The sequence below is a fragment of the Nelumbo lutea genome, chromosome 1, assembly GCF_056320005.1.
Source record: "Nelumbo lutea isolate HS-2025 chromosome 1, American lotus-T2T, whole genome shotgun sequence".
NCBI classification, from domain to species: Eukaryota; Viridiplantae; Streptophyta; class Magnoliopsida; order Proteales; family Nelumbonaceae; genus Nelumbo; species Nelumbo lutea.
In genome coordinates this window covers 12,181,830-12,206,694 of record NC_142684.1, presented here as the reverse complement: position 1 = coordinate 12,206,694, position 24,865 = coordinate 12,181,830, and the positions used below count along the sequence as shown (strand labels likewise).

Here is a 24,865-nt window from a genome sequence, read left to right as displayed (position 1 = left end):
TTTTGAAATGCTTTTTTTTTCTGAGAAAATAGATACCACTTGTGACTTTAGAAAAATTGAGTTTGTCTATTTTTCTGAGAAAATAGATACCACTTGTGACATATAGAGAGAGAGCACCCAGGTTAAAATTGTCATTTTGCAAAATTAGTTTATTTCATAAAGCAGACGGCTTTAGAAAAATTGAGAAGTTGGGGTATATTTAAGAGAAATAGACAAACTCAAGGGAAGTTTTAGATAATCCTTAAATTTTCAACGCATGAACGTGCGATGGAGTGGCTTTAATTGCTCTTACATAAGTCAACCGTTCAGCAAGCATTTCACATGGGGCTGGGGGTGCCCGAATAAGAAAAGGTGCCCGAATCACTTCTTTGCCTAACGTTGTTTTTCAACATTCGGGTAAAAAATAAGGGTTTTTGTTTAGGTTTTTAGTTCAGACGGGAGCCTATTATCACTTTGACGGAAGACGCTCACGATCTCTCCATTTCTTCTGCGGCAGGATTGGCAGCGGAGAGGAGCAGTAGTATAGTCAAAACTGAGTAGGTGAGCTCTCTGTCTCTCTGTTTCTGGTCGGTTGTGGTTAGGGATCCGCTGTCTCTCTGTGGCTTTTCCGTAGACTCTGGTGATTTTCTGTATTCCTCCCGGGCTTTGGTAGTTCCCGTCGTTCCTTGCTGTACAGGTTGGGCTTCCCAAAATGAGTGACGACTCACGTTTTGTTGGGTCAAGCTCGAGCACCCCAGTAGTACGAATCTCTAGATTATTCACATTTTTAGTTCTTATTGTTCTCTAAATTCTTCTTGAGCTTTGTTCTTAACTTCTTCCATTTTTTCCTTATGCTATGCTTGTTTTGATGTAAAGCCGGAGTTTTCACCTTGAAAGATCTTCAGCTAAAGGAGCAAAAACAGAGCTGAGTTGTTTCCGTGTGAAAAGTTTTACTCCCCTTTATGTGATAATAAACGCAGATTTGGTCAGTAGAAGAGAAGGATTATACTTTCGAATATTGAATTCCTTGATTTTTGTATTTTCGTACATCCAAGTTTTTATTTTATTTTGGAAAGTCATTTTGACTTTCTTTCTGATATTATAATTTGGTTTTGCTTCGTTATATGCGAATTGGGGAGTTATCTTCGATATGGATTTGGGTTTGCTTAATTAAATAGTTAATACTGGATTGGCGAGTATTTTGTTGTATTTTAATTGCTTGTTACCTGTCACAATCTGATAGCGGTAAGGCCCGTAACTTAAATTCTAGTATATTAGTATGTTTTCTTGATTAGATTGTTCGTGTGGTGAACGTTTTTCTGTTTTCTGTTTTATCGCGTTTTTGAAATAATTGATTGAATGATTAGATACATTGATTTGGTATTTGGTATGTTTTTAAACAAATCTGGTGTTTGCATGTTGTCAGTGGTCTCTCATGAATTGGTTTGACCATAGTATACATCTGCTTCTTTCACCTTTTAGAGTTATAATTACAAACTACAAACTATATGGTATTTCTACTTTTAGGATATATATTACCTCGGATTAAAGTCACTGAAGAATATGGCTGATGAGGCAAAGAAATCTAACAGCAATGCAAAGGGTGGTAAGTTATTGCTCTACGATGTCTTTGTATGTTCTTTGTCCTTTGTTTTTGTGGTTATTGCAGTGCTGATCTCTGTCTCTCTCTACCCAGGGGGGAAAAAGAAAGAAGTTAAAAAAGAAACAGGTCTTGGTCTCTCTAATAAGAAGGATGACAATTTTGGAGAGTGGTATTCTGAGGTATCCATACATGTTTGACACATTTTTCTTTTTCCCCTGTTTTTTTCCAAATATAGAAAGGCGCACCAAATAACAAATTCTTTATTTATACAATGAAGTTATGCTTTTCTTAATAAATGCATACATTATCTATATGCATTTAATCATATTTTGGTTTGTCACTTGTACAAGGTGTTCCAATGGTGAAAAAAGTTGCATACTTTGATTTAATGTTCTTCATTCTCATTTGGCTTCTTTTTCAGGTTGTTGTTAGCAGTGAAATGATTGAATACTATGACATTTCTGGCTGTTACATTCTAAGGCCATGGGCTATGTCAATTTGGGAAACTATGCAAGTGAGTTGAGACAGCTTTTAGACCCTTGTGTGCTTTGTGGTTGACATGTGACACTAGATTTCGTGCTTTTTTTACTGTCTTTGACCTGTTATCTTAAGCATTTGTTAACTTTAGGTGTGAATAGATTATAGATAAAGTCCTTTATATTGTCATTTGTATGTCCAATTTTGTTCGAGTGGATGGTTATTGGAATAGTTAGTGCTTCAGGTCAAAGTAGTACCTTATGTCCTTTTTGGGTGGTTACTCTAGGCTTATAATGTTTTAGATGTATTGTCCGCATGGAGCTAAATCTCATTTGTTTTATTTTGTTTTTATTTTATCTCCTTTTATTTTGTTTTAGATGTATTGTTGATCTTCTAATGCTGCCATTGTGCAGACCTTCTTTGATGCAGAAATAAAGAAGATGAAAATAAAAAATTGCTATTTCCCTCTTTTTGTATCTCCTGGTGTTCTGCAACGTGAAAAGGATCACATAGAAGGTTTCGCTCCAGAGGTGAGAACTTTGAGTTCGTTGGCATGAGTTAAGAAACCTAAAGATGAGTATTTTCTGAAGCCACTCTGTAACTGGCAATGATGAAAATGTTCCTTAGCTGCAGGAAAAATTCTCTGCTTTACTGACACCTATAGTTACACAAAATACTTGTGTTTCTTGGTTAAAAATAGAAAAGCTTATGCAATACATACCAATAAAAAACTTCACATCTTCTTTTAAAGATATTTTCCTTGATAAGCAATAGATTGGTTGGTTCTCAAACCCTTTTCCTTAAGAAGAATAGAATCATACATAAAGTTAGCTTGGCTCATTCCAATCTGATTCAACTGCTCTCTGACCCTAGGAAAAAACTCAATCATTCGTGGCTCCAATGAATTAAAAATAAAGAAACCATTTTATTGTTGAAACATCTTTGAAACAGACGATTTGGTCTTTCCTTTTGTTTTGGCTGGAACTCTCTGGTTTAATTGTTTTGCATGCTTTTACATCATCTTGGTTAAATTCATGAACCAAACATCTATGACAATTATTATGTTACCATCTCTGGTTTTGGTTCAACTTGATACTACAATTTGATCCTGCCCTTTTTTTAAGACATTGATTCTGCATTGACTCATCTAAGCTTACATCCTTTTTTTTTTTTGGTTGGCAACATCCAGTGTTTTAAAAGCGCAAGGCGCAAAAAAGGTGCAGGGGTCAATTTGTGCATGAGGCGCAAGGCACACACCTTTTTGAAGCAAGGCACAGAAATAAAAAAAAAAGTCAGAAAAATGAAAATATCCAAAAAATTCAGAAAATATGCAAAAAAATTAAACATAATATTAATAAAAAATATAAACTTAAAATTTAAGATAAATGTTTTAAAAACCCATTATCTAAAATTAAAATACATAAAAATAATATGTAAAGCATATTCAAATGAGTATTTAAAAATAAAATCAAACATATTGTTAGTGTCAACTATATAGGGGTAATTTTGTCAATTTGTTTATGTTTGGTGTGAGGTGTCATGTTTAAGTTAAGTGATGTGTCCCATACTTAAGTAGGGGCACAACAGACCTTTTGTTTTTCATTAGAAAAGTATAAATACAGTTTGCTGACTAGGGAGAGTACAACTCTCTCTCTAAATCGAACCAGTTTTTCCTTCTCCTCTCTTCTCTTCTTCTCTCTATCCTTTCTAGTTTTCTGCTACTGTTATTTCTTATTGAATTCTAGTGCAGGTCTGAACTTTATCCATGGTATCAGAGCAACTGTGACAAATTCAGATCTGCCCGGAATTCTCTTTACCGCCATTCAGCCTAGGGTTTTCCAGATTTTTGCATCATCAATTGAAGATAAGGAAAAGGGCTGAAAAGGAGTGATCGCCCTTTCTCGTTGGAGGTTTAGTGGGTGTTTGTGGTGGTTTGTAGGGCACCCTCTAATCAATGGTACAAAGAGGGTTGTTTTGGGTGGTGTAGTGGACAATCGAGTGCAGGTGGTTTCTTTGGTGATCTAATAGGTGGATTGTATGGGTGTTTTAGTGTGAATCGAGTAGTTGGTGAGTTGCTATGTTGAGGTAGGTTTGTGGTGTGAACAATGTTTTAAAATGCGGAGGTGTGACGCGAGGCGTTCCACTACCTAGAGGTGTGAGGCATAGTTTGGAACGCAAGAGGCATAAGTCTCCCAAACACAAGGAGGCGTAATTTCACGGACCTAGACTCCTCTAGTGTCTCGTGCGGCACTTGGGTAGTAGTCTGTCGCTCCACAAGTCAGCCTTCCCTACTTAGAGCACTCTCCTGGCTCTTGAGACCAAATAGCTTACCAACTCGTCCTTCACACTAAGGCACACACTTAGGCAAGAAAGGTACAAAGCACACAAGGAATGAGAGATGGAGAACTCAGAATAACTCTTTGTATTTTTCAAGAGAGGGATACAACACTTGATTGCTTGGTTGAATGCAAATGAGGGAGGGGGTCCCTTTTATAGGCACTTCCACCTCCTTAAAGGATTTCTCTAGAACTATGAACACTTGGCATCATCTAGAAGCACCTCTAGAACATTCTACCTTCTTCACTCTTCTAGGGGATGCCTTATCCATAAGATACAAGAACACTCTAGAGGAAGTCTAGATTGCTCCCAACCCCTCTAGGTTGTTCCACACAAACCCGGATTGTTCTATAAGGTTCTAGAAAGTTCCACCAACATCTGAACCCTTCTAGACACATGGAGAACACTCCAGAACACCCAAAATGCTCCAGAACACCCTAGAAACATGCAGAATTGGCTAGAAGCCTAAAAAAACGTCTAGAAAACCTCTAGCCCAGCAACCCATTGTCACCTTGTGATAGAAAGCCTCCTTAAGAGGAGGTGGGTTAGGAGGAGGAAGGGGAGGAGGATGAAGAGGAAGGGGGGGTCTCATTTTTTCTTTATTTTTAATAAAAGTCTTTTTTATTAAGAAGAATAAAGATGCACAACATTAGTTGAAAGGGGGGTGTTGAAGCATAGGCTAGGCATATTTTCAAAAAAAAAGTCATATTTTCAAAAGGCGCACACTTGGGCTGAGGTGCAAAGTGTGCCTTTTAAATCACTAACAACATCTAAGCCTTCATCCAACGATTTAAAAGTTAAAAGGTGCACGCCTAGTGCTGCTAGGCATGTGCCTGGCGCGCCTTGAGCCTCAAACCAAGTGTGTGCCTTTTGAAAATTTGACGATTTTTTTGCTTTCGGTTAGGCTGGGGGTGGAGCCTTTGGACCCCCATGCCACGCCCCTCGAAGCCAGCCCTAACATGGACTTGTTTGGGCTTGCCTCAAGGGGTGTGGCACAAAGACTGCTCGTAGAATCAAGAATATAATATGTTTTACATCACAATAGCTATTTGAAGTAATGCAATTGAAGAAAAAAAGAGGTTGAGGGTTTTACATGGTTGAAAATGTTTTATATGTTTGATTTTATTTTTAAATTATCATTTAATTATGTTTTACATGTTATGTTTATGTATTTTAATTTTAGATAATAGGTTATTTATCAAAAAAAGTTAGATAATAGGTTTTTTAAAACTTTTATTTTAAAAGGTAAGTTTTTATTTTTTATTAATATTATGTTTTATATTTTTTGCTTTTTTTTTGAATTTTTTGGCATTGTTTTTTATTTTTGTGCCTTGCTTCAAAAAGGTGCACACCTCGCCTTGTGCCTTGCTCCTTGGGTGCAAATTGAACCCTGCGCCTTGCGTTTTTAAAACACTGCCTTCATGTATGGCTGCCCCAACCTTTCTAACCATTCTTTCTTTCAGGTTGCTTGGGTTACCAAGTCTGGAAGTACTGATCTGGATGTCCATATAGCAATTCGTCCAACAAGTGAGACTGTTATGTATCCATATTATTCCAAGTGGATTAGAGGACACCGTGACTTGCCTCTAAAGCTTAATCAGTGGTGCAATGTTGTTAGATGGGAGTTCAGCCATCCTACCCCATTCATAAGGTATTTCTTTCTGGATCTCTTAATTTTTGTTGCTCTTCTTTTCCACTAATGCTGTTGATGAGATGCAGATGCCCCTTAATAAGTTCTTTGTAAGCTAATACCACTACTTGAACCCTTGATGAGCTGGTTTAAAATATCTTCAACTATAGCTAGGTGCGTGGTGGTGTTGTGATGGTCCCTTTATAAGTTTTAAGATGTTCGGATCAATACTTGCCTTTGATTGGACTATATAGTCTGGCTATTTTGTTCTTTAACTTCACCATGAGGTCCAGGACTGGTGTTTTGTGTCTGGTTTTCCCTTTCTTATGCTATTACTTGGACAATCTCAAGGCCCAAATTGTTTGGGAATCCATATACGTGGACATGAATTATGACACAGCATGCCTTGGGACTTGTCTCCATGCCCAGTTTGTGATAGATGATTATAGAATGTTACATTTTTGGCTAAAACTTGAGAATGGAATATTGATTCGAGTGGCTAAGTCTTGGGGAATGAATTGTAAATTTATAGTACTTGATTAGTTTGTTAGAGGGTGGGCCTTGGTGCAATGGTTGAGTTGCTCCATTGCAACCTGGGTGGCCAGGGTTCAAATCTTGGTAAAAGCCTCTCTGTGAATCAGCAGGAGTAAAGCTGCATACATCTGTCCCTCCCCAGACTGCATTGGCTGGAGTCTTATGCATTGGGCTGCCCATTTTGTGTTGTTAGCATTAATTTATGATTAAGCATTAACTTGTTCTTTTATTTATTGTTACACCATCTACATGCAAGGTGCAACAAAAGTATATTGTGTAAGTAAATATTGAAAAGTAAGCATACTAATCTAATCTCCAGATGCTTTGTATATCATTTTTGGGTGGATTCGTTGAGGGTGGAACTGTATTTTTTTTGGATCAGCAACCACTAAGAATTGAGAGTGGAACTGTATGCATGTTAGATTCTGAACTTGAACCTTAAATATATGTTTTGGATGCATCTCTTGTCTGTTTAAAGGTTAGTTTGGTTGCTTACCTTCTGAGGAATTTTCATTATCAAACCATCTTCAGTAACTAGAAAGGAAGATTAGCTTTCTCAATCTAGTTAGATCTGCATGGTGTCTACCTTTGGCATTATATTTATATTTTGCATTACGTGATGGACTTCCGACTTTTAAATGAAAGAACACTCATTTTTTTACTAGAAATGACAAAGACTTGGTTGGACCATTTTGCCCTTGCATTATCTAAGATATACATGCCATGCTTCACCATTGTAGGAGTCGCGAATTTCTTTGGCAAGAAGGACATACAGCTTTTGCGACCAAGGATGAGGCTGATGCAGAGGTATGAATTTGTTCGATAGTTTATTTCTTGCATCTCTTTAATACATGTGTTTGTTTAGAATTGAGGTCAACTCTTTTATGTTAACTTGTGTTTGCTCCAAGTTCAGAACTTGTATTGTATTTGTTATGAGGATCCTGAATTTTGCCATTTCCTTTCTTTTCATCCCCTCCTCTCTCTCACTTGATGGGTTAACCTGTTATCCTTGATTTTTACTTAACAACCAATCAACGGTCCTTCCTAAAACTCTGCGTATCAGCCTGTCCCTGGTATCCTCAATTTCATCCAACTATCAAATTTTTGTAATCCCCCAACTTCTAGATCTAAATCGTAAATAAAACTCTAGTTTTATTCTCTTCCATGGGAACACATTTTCAGCTGTAAGATGCACGACTGCTCTTTAAGATTATTTACTTAGTAATCAAGAGATGGCAGTGCATGTGGCTGATTGATCTAGAGTGGGTTGATGAAACAAAGATGTGCTTCAAGTGCATTGTGTCTGATGCAAGCAATCAAATTGAAAGTGAAATTGTCTATAGGACATGCTGTGTCCAGCCACAAGGAAAGACATGGTTGTAGAATGAATATAGCTCAGACGAGGATATTGAAATGGATGAGTATCTGAGTGGTAGCCAGTTGGTACATTAGCTGGGTAGTCCCGACTGATATGCAGATTCGAGTCTCGCTATTACCACATGCCTTTGTGAGTTATTAATATGTTGTTTTAAATACCAAAAAAAATCATCAACACACCAAAACAATCATTTCATAAAAAAATTAAATAAAAAAAGATTCGAAATTAAAGCATTCATGGAATGATGGGGACCTTGTGGTATTTGTGTTTTGTGATGATATGAAACAAATTTGGTTGGAATGGTTGTCTTTTTTAAGAGCAATGTTAATTCATAACTTTATTAATGGGGGAGTAGCAGGATATGGTAATTCACTATGAGCAAATTGAAGGATTGTTGGAAGGGTAGAAATCAGATTTGACATGGCCGAACCAGGTTTAGTTGCTGGCCGAATTTTCAGAAATTTTCTAACCCAACCTGAGGACCGATTTCCCAGTGATTTTGAAATCTAAAATTTCGGGATTTATCTTGCACAGAATTAGACCATATTTAAAACCCAAATTAAAACTAATCGTATCTGATACGGAGACCACAATGTGTAGCTCCCAGAGTGGTAGTTCACATCCATTATCAATCCCAAAATCAGCCTCCCACTGATGATGATGTAGTGTCTATGTGAAACCGATTCAAGAACACTGTTTTGACAAAAACCGGTCTCCAACTTGCTTGGATCAAAAAGGGTATGTGAACCTGATGTACCCTGATGTATTTCTTGCAAGATCCAATGGAGGACTGATAAAAATCAGCCCTTATCAAGGCTAGGTTGAATTAGGGTTTCTTGGAGACAAGGGAGAAGAGAAGAGAGCAAGAGAGTGGAGAGAATTGGTTCAATCAGTGTTTTAAAAGCGCAAGGCGAGGCACACAATTAAAAAAAAAAGAAGATAAAAATTCAAAAATAAATAAAAAAATTCAAAACATAATATTAGTAAAAATATAAACTTCAGTTTTAAAATAAATGTTTTAAAAAACCAATTATCTAAAATTAAAATACATAAATAAAATATGTAAGGCATATTCAAATTAGAATTTAAAAATGAAATCAAACATATAAAACATTTTCAAGCATATAAAACCCACAATCTCTCTCCTTTTTTTCTCAATTGCATCAAGTAGCTAATGTGACGTTACATTCCTAATTCTACGAGCCACCTTTGTGCCACACCCCTCGAGGCAAACCCAAACAAGTCCATGTTAAGCTCTTAAATTCTAAGTTTTCACACAAAAGATAATAATTTTATAGTTTTAATTGCTTTTAAGAAGATATTTTATTAGGATGAATGAATGGACAACATTACTAAATAGGGGATTCTTGAACATGGACTTGTTTGGGCTGGCCGCCCCCGGCTCAGCCGCCAGACTCAAAAAAAAGGAAAAGGCGGCAAATTTTCAAGAGTGGGCTGTGCCTTGGACCTGGGCGAGGTGCCTACCCTAAAATGTGCCTAGACGCGCCTTTTAAATCACTGGGTTCAATTGGACTCTCTCCTCTTTCTCCTTTATATGGGGCATTCTCCTAATCTAATTAGAAGTTGATCCAAATTATATTGTATAAGGAGTTTATCTTTAATTGATAAGCATCATCTTCTTAAGAGGATAGGTGCTCCATACCCAGATTCATGCCCATTTTCAACCCAAGTCACATGACAAAGTTGCCATGTGATCACTTAACTAATCATATTGGTAATGGGCCCTTAAGCCCATTTTCTCTAATGGTTCACATCTCAAGGTGTTGCATGGCCACTTTGGGCCTGAATATTGTCTGGTGTGGGACCCATAGGTCTCACACAAGTCGATAAGGGTTTGGCTCTACCTCTAGAAGAGGTTAGGTCGAATTCATTACTCAGGGTAGTGACCCTCTAACCCAATCAGCTTGGGCTCAATTTGTGCCCAACATTTACACTTAAATGATCATTGGATTCAACCACTCTATGAAGACACAAGGATAATGGACTTATGTAATATAAATCCCATCAGGTAATCAACCGTGTAATCTCGGATGGATCCCGGAATAAAAACTTTTTGCAAACTTTTTTCATAAAATAGTAATATAACATATAAATATATTTTGCAAATCAAATTTCAAATACAGTTGAAATCCACTACCAATAGTTTAGGTTTCCATCATAGAGAGTGTAAAGCCTAATATTCATTTTGTTTGATTAAAGGGTTGATCTTATCACTATGATCACCCACTTGGGTAATTTCCCAAACTCCCCCAACATGCTCAGGTATTTGACCTTTGATGGATCTCATTGATTTGCACATCAAAGACTGTTCAGTCCATTACCCAGTGCAATGTCATAATGAAGTTTGGAGTTAAAGTGCAACTTTTCAGTTTTGCTCATATATCTCTAAGTTCTAGGCTCTAGGGCATAACTGGAAATTGGTCTAAGTTTAGTGTTTCTTGTAAACACCCACTGGTTGTGTTTGGGGACTAACCCTAGCATTTGAGACAAGTTGCTCCACCAGTTTGGTAGCATACTAGTGTCAACCTTGTCAAGATAAATTCCCCAAGTCTGTCCAATGACTGAGAACATTCTAAACTAACACGAGACTTATAAGTGTCCAGTTTAAGGAGTAATTCACAGAAAACATACCATAAGAACATGAAATAATAATATACTTTATTCATTTATTGATAATGGTTTATGTACATCAATCTGATTGGAGCTAAGGGCATGTACTGTCTAACAATGATGTATTCAAGGTCTCAACCTGGTGAAATTGAAGGATTGGAGGAACTTAATTTTGGAAGGGGACTGTCAAATAGTTATCTCTTGGTTATGTTTTGGATGAAGAGTTCCCTGGACTTTCAGGTTCATGTTCGGAGGAGCCCAAGCTTTTGGGAATAAACTGAACTGCTTGTTCAGGTGGATTCTAAGGACTGCTAATGAACTTGCTGACCATTTGTAAAAACTGGAGGTATGAGGCAAAACATGATTCTGGGAATGCCAATACTGGAATGAATTGTAATCCTTTTGTAATAGTAATTATGCTAGTAGATAACTGTAAGCTGCTTTGTACTTGTTCTTGCTATCTCTTTTTGGATAACATAGACATTTGATTATGAATATAATTACATGCATTAACTATCCAAAAAACGATCTTAGCTTTATTAAAACTGAGGAAAGGACCCAATTGTACAATTTGTCTTGTTTACCTAAGAAAAAATAAATGCAGCAGGGAGGAGTTATCAGTGCAAGTTTAAAGTGTAAAGGAAGGTCCGAAAGGGTGCAGGTGGAGTTAAGTTGCTCCCCCCTTGCCCCACTTGATCAGTAGTTCAGCCATTGATGTGTATTCTTTTATTAATTACCTTGGATATATGAGATCAGGTCTAAGTTGCACATGGTTAGCTTTATTGGCTAGCTAATTGAGTAAGTTTTCTACTGGTACTAAAACTCTTGCAGTTGGATTCTTTTTGATGGTTTAAAGTTTAAACTGAGTGATGGGATCAGTTTGAACCAAGGTATCATATCCTATTGGCATGATACACCGCATATCAGGCATATCATATCCTATTGGCAAGCCATCAAAACTTGAATAGAAAGCGCTTGGGATTTTGGCTATTTTCATGGGGTTGGCAGGCATAAGACTGCCCCCCTGACCAATTTTGAGAAAATAAACAAAAAAATGATGTTCTGTAGTATCAAACACCCAATACGCTTATTTGTGCATATCAGGTGCATCGATACATTAAACCTTGGTTTGGACCTTTCCCATTTCTTTCTGTTTTGGCAAGCCCGTCTTTTTTCTGGACAGAAATGATAAAGTGTGAAATACATCTTTGAAATTTTGGTTTTATGCATGAATTAACAGCTACTTCATCTAAGCTGTAATTTATAGTTTTCTGTCCAAATAATATTATCCTGTTTGTTCCTTTTTCCTTTTTCAAGGATTTTTTAGTACATGTTCATGTATTAGAATATGTTCTATTTTATTTTCTCCCTTGTGTGCTTTCTTCTTATGTGTTGTGTGTTTTTCAGGTTCTTGAGATTTTGGAGTTGTACAGAAGGATATATGAAGAATTTCTGGCAATTCCTGTTATAAAGGGCAAAAAGAGTGAGCTTGAGAAGTTTGCTGGTGGGCTCTACACAACAAGTGTTGAGGTATTTAATATGTTTATGTATAGTTTATTGTCTTTAGTCTGTACATGATGTCCAGAAGAACTAATGATCTAATTATAAAGTACTGTAATCATTTCTTTATTTTTGTACTCTATTTTTTATTTTTTTCAGGCATTTATTCCAAATACTGGTCGTGGTATCCAAGGTGCTACCTCTCATTGTTTGGGTCAAAATTTTGCAAAAATGTTTGAAATAAACTTTGAAAATGAGAAGGGAGAAAGGCAAATGGTCTGGCAGAACTCCTGGGCATACAGTACAAGAACGGTAATCTGTGTTTCATTTATTTATTTATCCTATGTTTTTTTAGATAATTAATATCTATCTTCTGTTTTGTGGCTATTATATGCATTTTTTTTATTGGTTGGTGTGGCTGCATGTGTGTAGCAGGGTGTTCTGATACTAAATTTATATTTATTGTAAGTATTGGAACTTTATTAAGTTTAATGCATGACACACACAACCAAGTTACTCTCTCCCTTGTTTTTTTTTTTTATCAATTACAGTTGATTTTATTAAAGTAGAATAAGCTTACAGAGGAGGGGAGCTAAAATATCTTAACTCCCCAAATATGCTGACATACACCCAAAATGAAAAAGAACAATTACATCTGAGCCCAAAAAACAGAATTTCTATTCACCCTTTGCCTAGCTAATCCATCTGCAAATGAATTTCAATTTCTCTGTACCCATGTGCATAGAACTTCAATATCTTTAGTCAGCCATTTAAATTTCCTCTATTCATTGCTGTAGTTCCAGCCTAGAGTTGTCTTCTTTTAACCACCTCACTACAGTCTCAGAGTCTCCTTTTATATTCAGTCTATTGGCATTTAGATCTTTAGACCTTTGTACCCCTTCCAGAGCTGCTAATACCTCAGCCCTCTGCAGCAACTGCAACACAGACAAGTCACAAAAGTGGAGTATGAAAATATGTATGCCTTGATTGTAAAATTTATGTTTAAAATTGTAGATTGAGAGGAAGATGATAGCTATTGAAGCTAATGCCTAGATAAAGATGATAGAAAAGGGATCTCATCCTTGGATCAAGGAGAATGGGGGGGTGTACTTGGAAGATTTGTTTGGTCCAAGTCTAATGTAAGTCATGGGTTTTTTGTAATCAATAGTTCGTTACGTACATCAAGTACTGGTTTAAAGAAATAATTCAGTAGCAGAAGATAAATGTTTACATCTATGGTGGATCTGAGAATGGAAGATTTCAGTTTGTCATGGAGTTTTTTTAATGTTTTTATAAGAGAAGAATGCTCAAGGACATTCATCATTTTAGTATTTATGATTATTCTTAGGAGTGGCTGCTTGAATTGCAAGATAAGTTGTTACTGGGATTATTAAATGGATGATAGAGCTGCACATATTTATGTGGTTGTGGAGAATATGAAAGAAGCAAGTTCTGATATTTGGATTTGGAGCTGGTAGCTGCAATTGGTATATGATCATCTTGATTTATCTTAACAGAAATTGTCATGGTCTATGAGGCAATGTTTTCAAAATCGTAATCGTAGAGAAAGTTGAATTGTGAATCATATTGTCAATCGTAAGATTATTTCTATTTTTTTATAAACTCAAAAAAAAAATAGATATATATTAAAAGGCTAAATATATATAGAAAAGTGACTTTACCCTATTTTTAATCTATATCTACCATATATGTACTTAAAACAATAGAATTTGCTACTTATACAATAGAAGCCTATGATGATATAATCAAGTTTGACTTGAAAATCAAATAAATCTGTATAGAGTGGCCCTTTAACTTACGTTTGATACACAATAAACTCAATTTCTAGTATTGAATAATGTAAATAAATCATTTTCTAGTAAGGGCTTTAAAAAGTCTCCCCTGACAAAACTAAACATACACAAAAAACAAAGTAGAGAACAAATTCTTAATTTAATTTATTTGAATTGTAGTGAATTGTAAAAATCGTAAGATTTATGAATCAAATCGTAGGATTCAAACAAAAATAGTAAGATTTTTGCAGAAAAGGATTCAGACATAAGATTTGAATCGAAACCCTTGGGATTCATTATTCAAATCATGAATGTATCGTAAATCGTAAGATTTTGACAACATTGCTCTGAGGACATTGGTAAGAGAGCTTAGATAGAAGGTTACAAACAAATTATAAAATATAGAACTCAACCATAGTTGCCAAGGCAACACCTAGGTGACAAAGCGCCCTTGGAAGCTCACCTCGCCTAATTGCCATGCAGTTTTGTATTGTATTATGAAATATTTTTATATTCTTGACTTTTTGAGATTATATTTATAAAATAGACATTATTAAACTAGAATATGCGTTTTGTGTGTTTATATGCTAATTTTTTTTCTTATTTGTTAGGGTTTAATCAACACAAACATTTATAAGTGCTGTATTGAAACCTCAAAGACTTCAAAACCTGAACCAATAAGTAAGGAAAAACTTAAAAATGCTGATTTTCTATACTTAAACTTGAAGTTTATACTTTTCTTATGGAAATTATGAATAATTATTAAGGAAATATGGTTATGATACCCTGGGAACCACCATAGGGTATATGTTTTTTACTTTAATAAATCCGTCACCTAGGCAACAAGGCACCCCCCCCCCCCCTCCTTGGCACCTTGAAAGCTTTGAACTCAACCATCCTTTGAGTATTCTAAAGATGATATAAGTTGGTATGTTGTGCAAGAGAGGAGAGTGAGGCAACAATAAATGGAGAAGAGGTTGAAGAGGGCATGGGCAGCCCTTTTTATCAAGTTACTTTTGCAAATAAATAACTGGGCACGAGTTTGGTGGAAGAAAAAGGTTGAAGTTAGCACGAATTTGCACTTGTTTGGGTGCAGGTGGACTCCCCTGGCTAATGTGCAAGAACTTTTTGTTCCTACCGTTTTCAGCTTGCCAAAGAAGCGTGGTAGGATGTTGTGGAGATGCATAAGAGCTGCCATGCCCCCCCAGCTAATGTGCAAGGGCTTTTTGTTCCTACCGTTTTCAGTTTGCCAAAGAAGAGTGGTAGGATGTTTTGGAGATGCATAAGAGCTTCCATGTGCAGGGTACTATCGAAAGGAAAGGAATCTTAGAGTATTTTCAGAGAGAAAGAAGCAAAACTGATATTTATTGATAACATCATGATCAAAGTGGCTCATTGGTTGAAGACCATGGATCTCTTCTCCTCATTCTCAGTAGATGACATCATGCTCATTTGGAAAGTGGTGGCTGATTCAACTCCTGCTAAAGCACTCACTACAGCTAGCTGGACCCCTACAGAGAGGTTTTATCAAATTTAATTTTGATGGGAGCTATTTGGGTAACCCAGGTGTTTCTGGAATATGTGTTTTCTGGGATGAAATTGGGAAAGTGGTAGCTCTATACTCAGGACCAATTGGCGAAGGAGATTCTCTACGGGCTGAAATATTGTCAGTGGTGGAAGGAATACAAAGAGCAGTTTCTATCAATTATAAGAAGTTGATAATAGAGGGATATTCAAAACTGGTAGTGAACTGGCTGCAAGATAAAGAACAGAGTCACTGGGTGTATAATAATGGAAAGAAAAAGATTGAAGGGTTAATACAAGATATGAAAGTGAGAGTACAGTGGGTAAAGAGAAGTGCAAATTCATTTGCTGACACTCTTGCTTGACAAGGGCCAGGTATATCTCAACACTTTTGGACTCAACTGTAATTAAAGTTTTCTGAAGTAATTGTAAGAGGGGAGAGATAAGAGGGGTTATCTCTCACAGCTTAGCTATTGTACATGCCTTAATGTACCTGTTTTAATGGAAATTTCGGTTATTGATAAAAAAAGAGATAAAGATAGAGTTTAATCAAAGGATGTTCTTTGATTATAACTTATAAAACCTTCAAGTGGAGTGCCAGCCTACCATAAATGCATGATGGAGTTGCATTGGGTCTGGATATTTAACTTTGATCAAAGGTTAAATTTTTTACATGGGTGATAGTGTCAGAAGGGTATTTAACCAAGGAGATTCTCGATAGAAAGGGAGCAAATTTTCCAGATCGTGAGTGCTTACTTTGTAATGGGGAGATTTGAATCATCAAATCATCTGTTCCTGTTTGCCAAATTCTCTTGTAAAGTTTGGCAGCACTTCTGTAAAGCTATCGCTGTCTATGAATGTTTTCCTGCATCGGTGAAGGCTTTGTTAGCTGGTTGGCAAATTCAAGGGATGTCTGTTTGAGGCAAAGCATGCTATCTACTCTTAACATGTTTTAGTGGACATGACTTCTCATCCCATTTTTTTTATATATTTTGAAGGGCTACACAAGAGGGGGGGTGTAGCCCATCCCCCAACCCGTAAGCCACAAACTCTCCAACCCAGGTGCAGGCGGGATTCGATCCCAAGTCTCCGCGGTGCAGGAGACCTTACCAACCAGCTGGTTGGCATCTTGCAGTTCTTATCCCCTTTTTGAATATGGCAGGGGCTTCTTAATTGTGTAAAATGTAGAGAAATTATTTGTACATGGGAGCATACATGTATACTTTTGATTTTTCATTTAATACAATGTACATACGCTACCTTTTTTCAAAAAAAAAAAGTTGAGACATGTAACAAGTGCAATGGGAACCTGAGGTGCAAGGTGAGGCATACACCAAGATGAAGTGAGATGCCCACAATTAAAAAAATAAAAAAAATTAATATACAAGAATATGCAAGTCTAAATTCTGAAGGAAATAAAATATTTCAGAAAATCTGTTAGCTCAATTTGTTCAATCGGTTAGAGCATTGTTATACTAATACAGAAGGTTGTAACTTGTATATTCATGTCCGGCGTAGACTAAACTGTTTAAATATCATAGGTACAACCCACAATATATGCTTGGGATGCAGATTGTTTCCATTTTCAGTAGTTTTGAAAATAGAAACGGAATTTCCATGTTTGTTAATATGGGTTATTGTTCAATAACAGGAAATGACATTAATTATCAGAAAAAAAAAAACAGGAAATGACATTACTTAGAAATAGGACAGGAAATGATGTTGGGCTGTTTCTAAAAGCCTTGTTCCCAATACTTTACAGCCAAAACAATAATATTTACAATTCAGTTAATTTTTGTTCTCAATTGGAATGACAGGAAAATTTTTGTGAAATTTGCTCCACAAGTAATTGAGTGTTTTTAGTGCCAAGGCCATATCTTAGCAAAGCAGTCATGTTAATAGTTTTCAAGGCACCAAGGAAAGGCTATGCTACAGGGGGTACCTTGTTACCTAGGTGCCTAGGCAAGGCAACCCTCCATGGGTGCCTTGCCCACATAGGCAATGTCTTGATAACTATGGCATCCTTTGCTAAATTAACCACTCTCACTACAAGCGACATTGCTGAGTTGAGGATCTTTCCCTTGTGCTTGGCTATATTCTGGGCTAATTTTTGAACATCTGTCTTTGTATTCTGTTGTGGGGGACTTAAGTCTTTTTACCTCCCCTGTTGTATATAAATCTTCACAAATTTTCACATCATTAATAAAGTTTTACTGTTATTGATAAAAAAAAGTCTTTCCCTTGTGCTTATTGCGATGCCACCAGGGTTGTTTGGTCAGGTAATTTTCTGAGTTCAAGGGCTTGGGGATTGTCCTGCTTTGCTACTTCATTATTGACATTTGATCCCTTCATTCTAGGGGAGCAACTGGAGTGGTAGATTACCATGCAAAGTCTAGGGCTTGCATCACCATAAGCATCATAATCTAAACCTTATCCCAACTATATTGGAGTTGACTGCATGAATCTTGTTTCGCCATTCTGTTCTGTTTAATGCTGAGGGATTGTGCATGCTGAGAATTAGTATTTTATTTTATTAACTTATAGCTGCAATACATTGCTTAAATACGACTTTCCTTTTCCTTTGTCTGTGCTTTTGTGTTTTTCCTCTATCTTGCAATACCATGATAGCATTTGTTTGTGGGTGTATAGTATCTAATGTATCTACGCTTAGGTTAACTGTATCATGCAGTCTACTTTTGCCTTGCCTCAATAACCTCTTGGCTGTAGTGTCATTTTTGGATGCATTAATTCTTTCTTCATCATTTAGTCATATAATTATATGGCTGGTCTTGTGCTCCACCTCATGTGTTTCTTCTGTGTTAGATCAATCATCATTATGAGTTTACCTCTTGATGATACTGGCATTGTTATTGGTTCCATGAAATGTCATCATCAATGATTTTTTTGGTTGGCAACTGTCTACTTCGTTGCTAATTATTGTAAAAAAAAGGGAATATATGCAAAGATAATGTGCCAAGCACCACATATATCCCTAGATAGGCATCTAGTATCCAAGTTTCAAAGTATTGTATATGCTACACCCCGTATTGGTGGCTGAACGAAACACCTTTAAGGATTTTTCAGAAACTTAGTCTTTTTTTAAAGTGTCAATTACCCTTAAAACCGACCCCCTGTGAAAATTTCAGAGCCAAAAAAAAAATAGTGTTTTATAGTATCGAAACACCCGATACGCATGTCATGTAGAGTAAGGGTTGGTTTACCTGTTGCCTTATGTATTTCTGTGAACCTTTAATTTGTTTTAAGTTTTGTTCTTTAAGTTTCTTGCTTTTATTTGCACTACAGAATTTTGAGGTATCTGCTGGAATTCCAATTCCTTTTTTTCCTTTTTTTATCTGTCGTGCTTGGATTGAGTAAATAGTGAGGATCGTTATTTTGTATACATCTTTGATATCAGAACCGTATGATATATAGTACTAGGTCAATTATCTAACTAATGTATATATTTTCTTGTTTTTTTTATATTATAGATTGGGGTCATGGTGATGGTTCATGGTGATGACAAAGGACTGGTACTGCCACCTAAAGTAGCATCCTTACAAGTTATTGTGGTTCCTGTTCCTTACAAAGATGCTAATACACAAGCTATATTTGATGCCTGCTCTGCAACTGTGAATACCTTGAGTGAAGCTGGTTTCCGAGCTGAGGCAGATTTTAGGGACAATTACTCACCTGGTTGGAAGTACTCGCATTGGGAAATGAAAGGTGTTCCTCTGAGAATTGAAATTGGACCAAAGGATTTGGCTAATAATCAGGTAAAACCAAAGGATTTGCCATTCTTATTTCACTGTGTTTATCTCTTCCGTGGTAGGAAAAAACACAACTTTTGTTAATGAACTCGGAGCTGAGGGAGCTATGGCAAAAACAATGATTTCAATATAAAAACTGAAAATTTGCTTTTATGGTGCCATGTTAGAATACTTAGACTTTTTCTGAATAGCCAGTGTTTGACTTTTGGTGTTTATTGATCTTCACTGCAACACTGTTGTCAATTCATAGAAAGAATTACAAATATCTTGACTTTATATTCAGGTGCGTGCTGTTCGCCGTGATAATTCAGCAAAAGTGGACATACCAATGGCCAATCTGGTTGAGAAAGTGAAGGACATGTTGGATGATATTCATCAAAGCCTACTTGATGCAGCAAAGAAAAAACGTGACGCTTGTGTTAAGATTGTAAAAACGTGGGATGAGTTCATGGAAGCACTTAACCAAAAGAAAATGATCTTAGCTCCTTGGTGTGATGAGGAGGTACAGTATCATTTATCCCCTTTATCAGTGTGCACCAAACAAATCTCTCCTTTAATATGAGATGTTTTATACTATCGATGGTCTTTGAATCTTGGACATGAGTTACTAACGATACTATGAAGTAGAAAGGCTGTCTTGCTTGTGGAATGGATTTCTTTTCTTGTTAGTCACTTGCTAAATTTTCAAATCTAAAATTCTGACAAGAATTTTATTAGCATATAAAAATATGCTGAATGAGGCATGTTTCGAGCTTGTATAACTAGATGCCCTTTCAGATACAGCATGGGGCTTTCTCCTTTGAGATGATACAGTTTGTTTTGGGTTCAGAGCTCCCAGAAAAATCTAGTTTCCAGTTTTAGATCTATTCATTCTACACTCAGGACTGATTACTACAAGTTAATAAAAGAGAATATATGCATAATGCTGAGAAATTCTGTCACAATCTAGAAAAGGCCATTACCCAATATTAGCCCCAGCTATCTAGTGCCTTGGGGGGGGGTAGGCTGGATTCAGACCCTTTGGCATGTTTTTGCTGTTTTGATGATGCTCTTTAATGTTAATTGAATATGTGACTATGTGTGATTATGCTTGTTTTCTGATCTTTCTAAAGCCTTAATTGGTTCAAAAGGGGGAAGGATTTTTCCCTTTGGCATGTCTTCTGCTGTTTTGGTAATGTTCTTTAATGTTAATTGAATATGTGTGTTATGGTTGTTTTCCAATCATCTTTCAAAGTCTTGGTGGTTTCAAAAGAGGGGAAGGATTTTCCCTCTAATTAGTTTCTAGAATGGATTTAAGATATGAACCAAGTAACTAACTGAATGCCTTTCACAAACTTTTACAGCAGTTAAAGTGAGGTAGCTGGGGTTAGTTTATCTGTGAAAAGCTTAGCCACGAATGCCAAAAAATATTTGTTTATTTGAGCTATTCATGTTTGATATCTGTAATATTTGTTATGTTTTTGTTTCTTATAGGAAGTAGAAAAAGATGTGAAAGCACGGACAAAAGGTGAGATGGGAGCAGCCAAGACCCTCTGCTCCCCATTTGATCAGCCAGAACTCCCTGAAGGTACTGATTGCATCATCCTATGGCGGCATCTGATTAATGGGGGCTGCCCTCTCTTAAGATTCATAAACTTGTATAAAACCTTTTTAAAAGATTGATCTAATTTTTCCTTTTGATCTTTATGGTCATTGTTCCGGTAAAAAATTCTGAAGTTGGATCGACTACATTTTTGCAGGGACCTTTTGCTTTGCCTCGGGGAAGCCTGCAAAGAAGTGGACTTACTGGGGAAGGAGTTATTGAGCATGAGATTTAATTCACACTATTTATTGAACATCATAGAATCCATATCAATTGTCTGTCAATTTTGTGGATGGGATGGGATCTCTTATTCTAGTTTGTTTGCCCAGTTTTGCCAATGTCACTATTGTGGACTATTGTATATTTGATTTTGTTTTGGACTTGATTGATGACTACTAAGATTAGTGCATAACCTTTACACATCGAATGCAAATTTGATCTTGTCAAGACCCAACTCCTTGCTAATAACAGGAAATTAAAAAAAAATGTTACATAAAGTCTAAAGACCAAACTGCCAAGAGGAAAGGAAAGATCCTCCCTAAGAATGTTTCAAGCCATGCTGGAGGTTTAAACAGACAGAAACCAACATTCCTTAAACCATGTTTAACAGTTATGTGAGCACTGAGAAGCTTTGTTTTTATCACAACCTACAAAAAAAAAATCTGATGGAGCAACCCTTTCATAGTTTCAAAACATTTTTTATGATGATCTAAACTTTCCATCAAGCAATTGCTATATCTAGCTGCCTCAATGCCTAGTGGTGTTCACATTAAATGTCAAACCGATCAAACCGGACCAACCGAACCCGAGTTGGTCAGTTTTTCAAAACCACTGGTCGTTTTGTTTTGAATGAGAATAAACTGACAATTTAGTTCAGTTTTGGTTTTCATGTACTAAAGCCAAACCGAAACAAACCTATCCTTTGTGTTTAAGTAATTATTAATTAGCCCTTATTCTATATGTTAAATGTTGATATATTTTATTTGTGTTTTGTTTGAATTTTGAAAAAAATGGTTATTTATGATAAAAATAAAAAATGTAAAACCAGTATAAATATAATACAATGGTACAATATTTAGTTCAGTTTTATATAAATTTAAATATATATTGACAAAAAAATCAATTTTGCATAAAAAACTAAGATTTAAATATGTATTTTGATTTTGCATAAAAACTAAAGAGAAATAAATTTAAATATAGATAGATATTTTAGTTTAAAATATATATAAAAATTGACTAAACCAATAGCCGACCCAAATTGACCCTTCATGTTTGGTACAGTTTTGCTTCAGAGTCGGTTGGTTTTAGTTTAGTCAATAAGTAAACCGACAATGTCGGGTCGGTTGAAGAAGATGACTCAAACCAACCTAACCCAACATGTGAACAACCCTATCAATGCCCACATCAGCTGTTGGCACTTGGCATGGCTATATTTTTGAGTTCACTTTTGCTAGACAGTGTCATGGCACAGGGCTAAAACCAAATATCATGGCGTTCGATGTAGTACAGTGGCCCCACCAAGACCGACCAAGACCTGATGTTTATTTCATCTGATTCAAGGTGGGGTTATGGTAATCGAGACTGGATCTGCTCCTTATACATGGCACCTCACATCGATCTCACAGGCACATTCTACTGTGCATTGGAAATATCTCTCATATTTATGTGTTATTATTTAGGGAAAATGTTTCTAATACACCATGGGATGTGCCTGTGAGGTCATTCTTGTGTGAGAAGCAGATCCCAACTCATGGTAATCCATCAAAATTTTTGATTTCTTTGTTACAGTGCAGTGCTAAGATACTGACGTAGCAAATGTGGTTTGCTTCTATTATGGCTTTCTCCATGTTCAAAAGTTTCTACAAAAGATTCAACCCTTTATGGGTGAACCAACTTTCCATTGTCCATACTTCTGTAGTTCTGTAGTAACGAAGTTTCCATTTTCATCTCCTTCAGCAATATCATAGAATAATCGTTTGTACTTGGACTGATATATTGGAAATTGGGAGAGTTGTTGGATTGTGCACATAAGACATAAACCCCATTCGTTTATTGTTACTTAATTCAGTTATGTGACATTTGGCATCATATAGTATATGAGCTAAAAAGTGAAAACCCTTTCTTAGAGCAAGAAACACACATAAAAGAAAAAAAAAAATGCTTCCACTTGGGCCCTATTTGTTTTTTCAAGAACCTATTTACCAATGTTTTATTTTTTATTTTTTGGTTTAATTTATCCAGATAAATGTATCTTGTGGGGGCATTTCTTGTCTATTTAAATTTTTTTATTCAGCCTTTATTTGGGAAACTCAACTTAAGTATGAGAACCGGTATTTGGGAAAATCAATTTTGATGTTGGTTTCACGTGTTTCTGAAATAAAAATATTGGTAAATTGGTCGATAAGAATCATAATCCGATTGACTGATTTTCTTCCCTTCAAAATCCCGAAAATGAATGGACAATGAGACGTACAACTGAATTGTTTAAAACAATCCAGCCAAACAAAAAAATAGTCAGGTAAGGTTGAAATGCTTATATGAATGATGTGAAATAAAAGTACAAATGATTTCCGAAAAAATTACCACAGTACCAAACACCACCTTCTACTCTATGGCGATTTTCCCATGATTATTTGCTTAGGCTCTGTTTGGTAGAGGTGTAAATTCAAATTTACACGGATGGAAAATTTGATCATGGTTTAGTGATCGATGAAAAATTGAACCGGTGTGTTTTGGAATTCTTCTCTTATGTTGTTTGGTTGTTTCGATGTAAAAGTAAAACTCTGTTCTAAAACTCCGAAACTCAGTGCAAGCATGGCAGCATAGAAGAGCCTGGAACAGATGTTCTCAGGCTTGGGGAAGGAGAAGGAGATAATAGAAGGGGAACTTGCTCGAAAGGTTCACGAATTGAAAGGCACAGAGAAGTTCCTCAATGATGATAAAGCACAGAACAATATGTTATTGGCCAAGGTCCAAGCTTGCGCTGCCAGAAAAAAGATTACAACTGTAGAAGAGGAGACGACGAAGGGAACGCTGCTGCGTTGCAAGAACATAACAAGCTTCTCTCACAAAATCTCCTCAGATCCTTAGATGGGTATCATTCTTAACAAATAAGTTGAAAGAATCATAGGATACTCAAATGCAAGGAAGGATGGTAGAGATAGCAGGTAGTTTCAGGAGGCTTCAAGAGGATTCAATATTTTCGACAACGAGTAGCAGAATGCAATGAGTGGCAGAGAGGGATTGAGGAGGAGCTGGTAGAGTTGGAAAAATATTTTCCAACGATTAGAGATGAAGGTTTGTAGGTGAGGTAGTTTAGTCTGTTAAATAATTAAACCTAAAGGCTAGAGCCGACCTCAGTGCAGGAAACCCAAACCCTTTGCCTTAGGCTTAGTTTGGAAGGAGATCTGCTCTGAAACTCCATGGAGTCGACTTTGAGCCCGCTCTCTGTCGATGACAATGATTTCATCTCCATAAGCCCGCGCTTTGAGTATGTTAACGGCCGGTGATAGGATGTTAATGGCCGATAAGCTCTTCTTTGGATGGAGATATTTTGGATGGAGGAGGTTTCTCACGATTAGAGGAGAAGTGGTATCCTTACCCTCTCTTCGATTCTTCGTATAGAGGAGACCATTCGACGGAGAAGGAAAAGTTTACATCAATTTTATTGATGTAAATTTTTCATTGATTTTCAATGTAAATATTGGTGAGAATGGACTTTTACATCAATTCACGAGGCAATATTAACACCTCTACAAAACACGTGTAAAATCAAACCGGAGTGTAAAATTTACCCTAGTTCGATTTTCCACCTCAAACAAACGTGGCCTTATGAATTAAAGCTAGGGGTGGCAACGAGCCGAGCTTTCCACAGGCTACTCGAGCTTGGCTCGTGAAAAGCTAGGCTCGGCTCGGTTTCAGCCGAACTCGAGCTCAAGCTCAAGCCCAATTCAGTGGCTTGATTATTAAACGAGCCAAGTTCAACCTACTAGAGCTCAGCATGTGAGGCTCGCGAGCTGGCTCAAAATATATATATATATATATATATAAAATAAAAATTTTATAGTTATTAATTATTATAATTCTTAATTTTTAAGTATAAAATAAAAAAATTATATATAAATTTTATT

At 36.3% G+C, this 24,865-nt stretch overlaps 1 protein-coding gene across 4 annotated transcripts; it reads left to right on the top strand.

Moving 5' to 3' along the window:
* The first annotated feature begins 299 nt into the window (after positions 1-299).
* LOC148873546 (proline--tRNA ligase, cytoplasmic-like) lies at positions 300-21,182 on the top strand. Of its 4 annotated transcripts, none has more exons than XM_088964343.1 (14): positions 416-739; positions 856-964; positions 1,507-1,585; positions 1,676-1,761; positions 2,004-2,096; positions 2,473-2,589; positions 5,860-6,047; positions 7,301-7,367; positions 11,977-12,099; positions 12,229-12,381; positions 18,875-19,159; positions 19,437-19,655; positions 20,627-20,720; positions 20,893-21,182. In XM_088964343.1, the coding sequence occupies exons 3-14, from the start codon at positions 1,543-1,545 to the stop codon at positions 20,955-20,957; spliced, it is 1,533 nt and encodes a 510-aa protein (XP_088820469.1). In that variant the 5' UTR covers positions 416-739; positions 856-964; positions 1,507-1,542; the 3' UTR covers positions 20,958-21,182. The 4 variants fall into 4 exon arrangements, with proteins under 4 accessions (XP_088820468.1, XP_088820469.1, XP_088820470.1 ...); XM_088964344.1 differs by having other exon boundaries at positions 421-540; XM_088964342.1 differs by lacking the exon at positions 856-964 and having other exon boundaries at positions 300-540.
* Positions 21,183-24,865: the final 3,683 nt, after the last annotated feature.